This window comes from Gobio gobio, assembly GCF_949357685.1.
Source record: "Gobio gobio genome assembly, chromosome: 2".
NCBI classification, from domain to species: domain Eukaryota; kingdom Metazoa; phylum Chordata; class Actinopteri; order Cypriniformes; family Gobionidae; genus Gobio; species Gobio gobio.
The window spans coordinates 51,315,819-51,324,831 of NC_137098.1; the positions used below are offsets into that span (position 1 = coordinate 51,315,819).

The window sequence follows — 9,013 nt, forward strand, 5'->3', positions numbered from 1 at the left end:
ATTGTCATTTCTTGATAGACTTTTATAAGGAAAAAATTAGAAAGTTTAACTTACCTGGTGGAGTAGTTGGCTTGGGTGTTGTTGGTTTAGGAGTTGATGGACTTGGTGTTGTTGGTTTAGGTGTAGTGGTTTGGGGTGTAGATGGTTTAGGTGTAGTGGTTTGGGGTGTAGATGGTTTAGGAGTTGTTGGAGTTGCTAAAATCAAGCAAGAAAACAATCAATAGACTTGTGCTCTCTCAGTAATTTTGTTTTTACTATGTGACAAGTGACAATCGCTACATATAGCGTTAAAATGACACAGTCTGCCACCTACCTGTACAAGTGGTAATGCAGACACTATCAATTGCAATATCGGTCTTGTCTGTTTCACCAAACACACCAACAACTACAAACTGAAATAAAAAAATGTGAATTACAGTGTAAACATGTGCACCTTTGAAAACATTTATAATGAATTATAACACATTACTTTGTAACTCAAATAGGCACATAATTCTTTAATATATATATATATATATATATATATATATATATATATATATATATATATATATATATATATATATATATATATATATATATATATATATATATATATATATATATATATATATATATATATATATATATATATATATATATAATAAAACTGACCTGCACTGTACCAGCTGTGCCAATGTAGCGAATACTTGCAGGCTTCCAGGCCTGACCTTGATTCCCTTTGAGGCTGAAAATAGGGTCTCCAAGTGCCCCACCTAAAACAAAATAATAATACATAAATCTGAGCAAATATCTCTGTAATTAATCCGTATTATACATTTTTCAGAAACCACTGTGCATCAGATTTTTGAAAGTTGATTCATTGGTTTAATATGTGGATATGATCCTGAGATTTTAATATTATAATTGTCCTTTAAAGACGTTTAAATAAACTCTTAATCTTCACCATATATAATGACTCTTACCAGTAGTGACTGCATGGACATTAAGTTCCATGTTGGTTGCACTACCATACATGTAGTAATGAAAGTCCAGCTGCAAGCAACCAGAGGCTGAGGTAGAGGGACTCCAGAGCTGAGCGGATTCTCCTTCAATGCTATAGCTGGAGTCCATTAACAAGTATGACCCCACTGCATTGGAAAGAAACAGTTTGAGAAAATAGGGAATGTTTAGAGGGCTGAAATAACTCCTTAAAATCACTGTTGTCCTGATCAAATTCCCAGGGTGGAATGTTGGACTCACGTCCTGGTTTGGAGAAATCATCATTAGGGCCAGTGCCTGGTGTTTCTGTCTGCCCAGTATTAGGCTCCCATCCAAATATTTTGTCATTTGATACCTCATTACTCCAGTCACAATAGTCACTCTCATCAAAATCACACCCAGCTATACAGCCTGTAAAAAAACAAAAAATATGAAACCTTTTTATTATTATTATAGTAATATGAATTGGGTATCTTTGTAACCTGCAATAAGGGTAGAATAAAGTACCAGCACAGGCTCCCTCGCTGATGACAATGTTATCCAAGGCAGTGTCACATGACGAAGAAAGCCCACGCATTGCTTGAAACACAACCTAGAAGAGAAAAATTACATTAAAGCAGGCTGAAGGGGAATTTTCTGTCATGCTGTGGGAGTCCTTCTGTCATTAAAGGGGGGGGGGGGGGGGGGCAGTGCTGTTTCATGCATACTGAGATTTTTACACTGTTAAAGACTTGGATTCCCATGCTAAACATGGACAAAGTTTTAAAAAAAACTTCAGCCAAAAAGAATCCTTCCGGTTTCTCATTAGTTTCGAAAAGTTTTTTTCGAGTATGGGTCATGGGTCCATCTGACGTGAGCTAGGGCGGAATGTCCTTGTACGGGCTCTTCTCCCGGAAGAGCGTGCGCGCGACTAGAGCTAGAGGGCAAATGCACGCCCATTATTATTATAGCGCTGTGCTCGGCTGTAGTTTAGGGAAGCCGGCTGCGCGAAATCAACAATGTCGCCCAATATGTGTGTTTTTGGTTGTCCGGGACAACCCAAGACAACCCTGTACAGCTTCCAAAAGAACCCAGCATTAATGGGACCCCTGCATCTCGGCGTTGATCGTTTTATAAACAAGGCCCAGTTCAACTCCGGTTTTGCTTGTCTAGCTGAAAGATGGAGCGGTTCCAGCGATTAAGGTTCACGGTCGTGACTCGTGTGCTGGAAGCAGGCGGTGAGTAAAACGGCTTCAAATGTCTTTGTGTTGTTAGCTATTGACTCGTTCATTCAAATGCGCTACTATTCCATTGTTTTTCTATGCAACCACACACTAGTCTGACTTGCAAAACTGACTTGCTACTGCTAACTACGACTACTGCTGCTACTACTGTTAAATTGCATACAATAGTCCATAACTCATCTTATGTCCTCATAAACCATGAGTAAACACACACAAATGTTGCAAAACTCGCGCATGACAAGCCGCTATAAGCAGGTAACTTAACTATATACGTTTTACAGTAACGTTACATAGTAAGTTACCATTAAGACGTCCTGTTATAGTCGTCGTTGTTGCTGCTCCTGTTCAATTTCAGCCTCTAGATTTGATTCTGGATCATATACGTATGGCTATATCCTATTGATCTCCATGGTTTATTTAGGATAACGTTTTTTCCACGTTTAAGGATGTCACAGCTTTCAGCCCACACGCCCCCAGCCGCTCGTTTTTTTCCGGAAAGACTCTGTACAGCGCATCTTTCTTTTATAAATATAATAAAACTAAAGACTTTTCAGCGATATGAATGATGCAATACTAGGCACTCAAGATTGACATGATATTGACTGAAACTGAGTGTTTCTATCTTCTACAAAGGCCCCGATACTTTGGCAGTTTTTTAAGGCAATGTGGTCAGTTATGGCAGGACGGCACCCATGTGTATTTCATTTTAAAAAAGCATGTTAGAGCCTTGGAATAATTTCTATAGCCTTACGTGAACACTTGCATTAGCACTAATAGCAATCTTTGGCAGAACGACTTACCTGAGTCTGCCCGGCTGTTATGGGCACTGTGACAGAAGCTCCAAGCCATGACGGGCTCTGAATCCCAGTTTTTTGCCACAGTTGTTCCTCAGAGCTGGAACTTTTGGCCAGCACAGTCAGAGTGTTACTGTTGTCGCTGCCATACATGTAGTAATAGAACTGTACACAGATCTCAGCAGGTCCATTACTAATAATTGGGCTGAGGAGGCGTACTTTCTGTCCATTAACGCTGTTGTCAGCCTCATGATATATGTAATAGCCAGCTATGGGGGGAAGGGTTGCAAGGAACATTAACAAAAAGTGATTTACAATTTCATAGGTTACCTGACAAAAGATTTGTAATTAATTAGTGTAACATAATTAGTGTACTTTAATTTTGTAAACATTTGTAATTTTAGTATTTCAATTTTTTTTCCTAAGTGCTGCTGAAAAACATTCGCCAATGAATGTGCATCTTCAGTGACTGATCACTGGATTGTTGTTGGTTGTTGGTGTGGCGCTCATACTCACAGCCATCCGGATAGTCTCCATTAGGTCCTGTGCCTAATGTTGGGGTGGGTCCAGCATGGCGTGTCCAATCACCGTGATCTGTGATGTCTTGTTGGAAGTTGCAGAAAGGTGCTTCATTTTGGTTGAAGTCACAGGAGGCCAACACTAGAAAAACATGACATTTCAGTTTTCCGTGGAAGGAATTTTCTGGAATTGACTTTACCTGGAATTCTAGTTGATTTAAAATGATTTAAGGATATGGTGTTAAATCATAACCAGTCCTAAAATGAGGAATGAGTAATATTAACATTTGTGTGTATTGTTTTCCAGTTGTAACATGCCATAAATGTTCTTTATGTTCGTAATGTGTTGGTAATGGACATGGACCACAGATATGCTTTATAAAGGCCTACCATACTCCACCCATTTACAACCAGTTATCATGTCATTTTGTAATCACATGTGTCCTTGCTTGATTGCAAGTGTGAATATTTTGTGCATGTTTTTTGGTGACTGAACAAGTAAGGAAATCTTGCAATAGCGCTAATTCCCTGGTTAATCATTGTCCCGTTTAACATTTTATATGATGATTTACTTACCAGCATCTCTCTCTGTCACGGCATATCTATAAAAACAGGAAATAATTGAGCCTGAGTTAACTAATACCAAAAAAGACAAAAGAGCTGGCTATATTTTATATGCATGTTAAATATTAGATTAACTTAGATTAACTTAGATTAAATTTTCATGCAGGGCCTGAAATTAATTTTTTTGACCACCAGCCACTGTGGCATGTGGACTTAGTTAAAAATCCACCTGCCACAGTGACTTTTTACTAGCCACTTTTTTTCTTTTTCTTTTTGCCTCACAGGGCTCGACATTAAGCCTGTTCACGTGCTTGTCCTGATTTTTGTCTGTGTGTGTGTGTTGTAAATATAATTTATTCTGAAGAAATATTCTCAACAGTGTTCAATCTTCTTTGACATATTTAAATCTGCAAATCTTTGATATTTTTACCTTTTATAAAGGGCATTTTTTCCATAATCTTATTAAATATAGGCTATGCTTCAGCTTTCAGTTTATATTTTCAAATTTGATCTATAAATTAAATTTGAATAATAAGACACTGTAGGGCTGTTACCAATCTAATTAAATATTTTGCACTGAAAAATTACAACTGCATTAAAAAAATGTTATGAGAGTTTTAAATATTTTGAATATAAACAAATAAGAAATGTTGGAAAGAATGTTTAAACATGAAACAGGTCTTAATGAGTGAGTCATCGAGTCGATTCGTTCAAACGGCTGATTCATTTAAGAATGAGGCAGTCGTTTATGTATAGGTCATTGAATCTTTGACACACACGATTGATTCAAAATGCTGAATCATTCAGTAACACACTGTTATGGTTCTGCTATGATCTTTGTTTGGAACTATTTTCGCTGCTGAAATCGAACAAAAACACTCAATTGTGCATCTAAAATGTAAGTGACTTCATGTTAATTAATTGATTTCTCCTCGAGAGGCTAAGGGAGCGTCAACAGCGCAACATTGTTACCATCAGTTTATTATACATTACATTAGGCTATATGTTATTATCCACTATCGATCGCCACTTACACTAAATTAATGCAGAATCATTCTTGTATTTTGGTGATTCCATAGTTGTTTTTTGTTCTTGACGTTTTAATCTGTCTAGTAAAATTCTCTTTCACTTGCCCCTTCAAAAAATCCACTAGTCCCACAAACATTGTTCTTTAACTTGTAAGAATACACATTTAAGTGCTGTCAAGTTATTAACAAAATCAATATAAGAAGTAATAACTCTTATAATATACATTTTTAAAAATCTTTTTATTAATTGATTTCCCGTGTCACAGACAGTCATATTCTGACTGTTGCTAATCTTGAGTCCACAGATATACGTTAGCCCTACCGCAGCTCGTAAGTGAACACATCACACACGGCTGTGTTGATGGATGATTTAGTCACGTAAACAGGTCCTGGCAGCTGTTAGTTACAGCGTTCAGGAACCTTTAAACAGAACTACATTAATATTATTATTACTGGTAAAGTTACCGGGTACGGGACATTTTCTCACTGGTTCCCAACTCCCAACATGCACACGCACACACATCTGTGCAACTGTCATTGTACTGTAGCCTACGTTGCATTATCTCGTCCCATCTTTAATACTCGCACATCCAAACGTAGTCAGAGGAGGTTGTAGTCACATGAATGTTCCGAAACAGCAGTCGCATCCTCTCAAACTGCCCAATGAATCACTAAATTCTCATTGGTTACCTGCCAATGTGGCAGGTAGATTGACAGTGTTGCCAATTGCAAAATTCACCTGCATTTGGCGCGTGGTCGGGTTAATTTCAGGCCCTGATTTCATGTATTCACGCCAAAATCTGTATTGTATCTGGTCGTCATTGAATTTTACGCAAAATGCGATATCCACCATGTTATTCTCTCATGTTTTTTCCCTCCCTCTCTCTCTCTCTCTCTCTCTCTCTCTCTCTCTCTCTCTCTCTCTCTCTCTCTCTCTCGCTCTCTCGCTCTCTCGCTCTCTCTCGCTCTCTCTTTAACACATTTTTACACAAATTAATCAAAATGGATTTGTTGCGTTTCGGAACCAAACTCTTCATATTTTCATGGTCTAAGATCAAAGTTGCTTTTAAATGAGTTGTTAAAAGCTTAATTACATTTAAACAAAGACTGTAAGAAAGTGACAATAAATGCCTTGGCAATGCATTAATGTTATGTACAAAATTAAGAAATAGCAAAACTCTATGTTAACAAGCATTTACCCTTTCCATTTTCAGAGTTTTTGCCTGTTTTCCTAATGTAATTGTATTTAAATGAATCATGTTCGTTGTATATACTGTACTTTAATATTTACTATAATATATACTAATTCTGCCAGTGCATACAATAATCTCTTTTACTGAATATGCTTAAAAGCAAAATTAGGTTTAAATTCACATGATTGCTGAAACATACCAAATTACTGAATAATTCTCACCTGTTCTCGCTGTTGTCTATGGTGAAGCAACCTGTTATCCATATCAATACTAGGATTAACTCCAGATGTCCCATGTCTGGATTAATGGATGCTATGTTCACTAAAACAGAAGCGAGAAAGATGTGTGACTTTATAAAGGATTGGTTGATGTGTGGTCGGTGAGGCAGGGCTTGAGAAGGTGTGTATCAGTTTTTTATCACTTTTATGAATATTATTTTACATAGCTTATTGCAAAACCAGTTTAGTGAATCAGTAACTGTTTGTGATAGGACCAGGGTGTGTTCCCCCGGATTTCTTAGGTTTTGTGGGTGGAAACGTTTATCAGAAGATGCAGTGTAGTATAGCTCACACAGTACATTGACCTTTGAATTGAAATGTCAAAGCAGGAATCCCCATGTGGTTTATCACCTTTTTTTTTTCTTTTTTTTTTACAGTTTTTCTCGATTGCTAAAACACATTTCTTGAAACAGTCAACCATTTTCTCAGAACTGTAAACACAAAACCAAATATTCAAACTAAATTTCCAAAACCTTTGACTCTTCTGGCAAAATCAAACACTCGCCCCTAAACTATTTAACCTGTGCTCAAAATCAAACTATGCTTTCAGATCATAAACACAACCCATCAATATATAAACACTATGGAGCAATCATTAGACACAACACAAAAAAATGGAGAACACAGCATCCAGGGCATGCAGTTAAAGAAAATGTTGTTTGTTACTGTATACACAGTACGTAAATGCCATTTGCAATAAAGAAAATATTACAGTAACCATCACTTAGTACTGTCAAAGAAAATTATAAATGAAAAGCATAATAAACTCAAATGTTGTGCAACTGAAAAGTCTGTTTTACACAATTCAGTCTGCCTCAGCGTCGCGTCTTCGTGCTGGGTCTGGCCAGAGGACTTCATCCACCTCACAGGCAATGTTGTCCCTTGCCAGGCAACGGGGGAAAAACCCTCTGGTGTGTCGGATCCAGCCTTGACAACATTCCACACCTATGTCACCACAGGCCAATTCCATAGCCTCTAGAAGACTTACCCCGTTATATGGGTTTCGGTCATAGACCTTCCACCGCCACGCAGAGAAAAATTCCTCGATTGGGTTTAGAAAAGGGCTGTATGGTGAAAGGAAAACATTTAAGAATTGCTGGTTGATATTGAACCATTCACGTACACGGACACTCCGGTGAAAGCTGACATTGTCCCAAACCACCACATACACAGCATGCACTGCCTGCTGATAATCCTGGTGCTCACGCTCAAGCAGAACATCCCGAAGACCACCCAGAAAGGTTAAAAGATGTTCAGTGTTGTATGGCCCCAGGGTTGCATGATGGTGGAGAACCCCACGGTTACTTATGGCTGCACAAAGGGTGACATTGCCACCACGCTGGCCAGGGACACCCACGATGGCACGTTGGCCAATAATGTTCCTGCCTCTCCCTCTCCTCTTTGCCAGATTGAACCCTGCTTCATCAACGAAAATGCATTCATGGGGCCTTTCCATGGAATCCAGTTCAAACACTCTCTACACATGTAAAAAAGGATACATACAGTAATTAGTTTACAGTCGTAAGTGATACAGAAAGACAAACTTCTGCAAGTGTATTTGTATACACACCTTACAGTATTTACATACCCTACACTAGTATAAAGGGCAGTTTACAGTAACGGTTGGCTAGTAGCATAGAATTGTACTGTAAGCATCAGAGCTGAAAGTTTCTGAGTGTACACTTACTTGTACATATTGACATCGTAGTTCTTTGACCCGTTCTGAGTTGCGCTCAAAGGGTACTTTGTACACTTGCTTCATGCGTAGCCTGTTGCGTTTGAGGACACGATCAATGGTCGAAAGGCTGACACTGTTCATTCCTTCAAAGTTTGCATTGTCTTCAACAACTCTTTCCTGTATTTCACGCAGGCGGATTGCATTGTTTTGAAGGACCATATCAACAATGAGAGCCTCTTGCTGTTGGGAGAACATACCAGTCCTTCCACCCGCATGTTGTAGTCTTGCAATTCTACAAGAAGGGAAAATGCACTTTCAGTATTACATACAGTAAAGTATAGTGTAAATAGTAATGGACATTACATTGTATGTGTAAAATGTATGGAAAGAAAGGTTATTTCCCCCCAGTAATTTTTCTGTTGACAAAGATATGTACTGGCTCAAATGAATACAGTAAACTTTCAATTACCGAAATGAAAAGAAACATTTACCTGTTTTCTTCTCTGAATGTCCTGACAATGGTGGCCACAGAGAATCTGCTCAAATTGGGTTGAACTCGTAGGCCTGCTTCCCTCATTGTCATACCATGAACAAGAACATGGTCTATGACTGTTGCTCGAATATCATCTGAAATGACTGCTCTTGGTCTTCCTCCTCCTCTTCCTCCTCTTCCTCTTCCTCCTCTTCCTCCTCTTCCTCCTCCTCCTCCTCCTCCTCTTCCTCCTCTTCCTCCTCTTCCTCCTCTTCCTCTTCCTC

The 9,013-nt window shown here is 38.4% G+C and overlaps 1 protein-coding gene across 1 annotated transcript in view; it reads right to left on the reverse strand.

The window, feature by feature from the left end:
* Positions 1 to 6,596, reverse strand: part of zanl (zonadhesin, like) — a gene marked incomplete at both ends in the record, with an annotated part of 46,301 nt that extends 39,705 nt beyond the window's left edge. The window contains 10 exons of the mRNA XM_079838232.1: positions 55 to 195; positions 314 to 392; positions 655 to 755; positions 966 to 1,130; positions 1,243 to 1,392; positions 1,489 to 1,573; positions 3,005 to 3,267; positions 3,515 to 3,658; positions 4,093 to 4,118; positions 6,523 to 6,596. Coding sequence (XP_079694358.1) covers positions 55 to 195; positions 314 to 392; positions 655 to 755; positions 966 to 1,130; positions 1,243 to 1,392; positions 1,489 to 1,573; positions 3,005 to 3,267; positions 3,515 to 3,658; positions 4,093 to 4,118; positions 6,523 to 6,596 — 1,228 coding nt within the window. The remainder of the gene's footprint in view (positions 1 to 54; positions 196 to 313; positions 393 to 654; positions 756 to 965; positions 1,131 to 1,242; positions 1,393 to 1,488; positions 1,574 to 3,004; positions 3,268 to 3,514; positions 3,659 to 4,092; positions 4,119 to 6,522) is intronic.
* Positions 6,597 to 9,013: the final 2,417 nt, after the last annotated feature.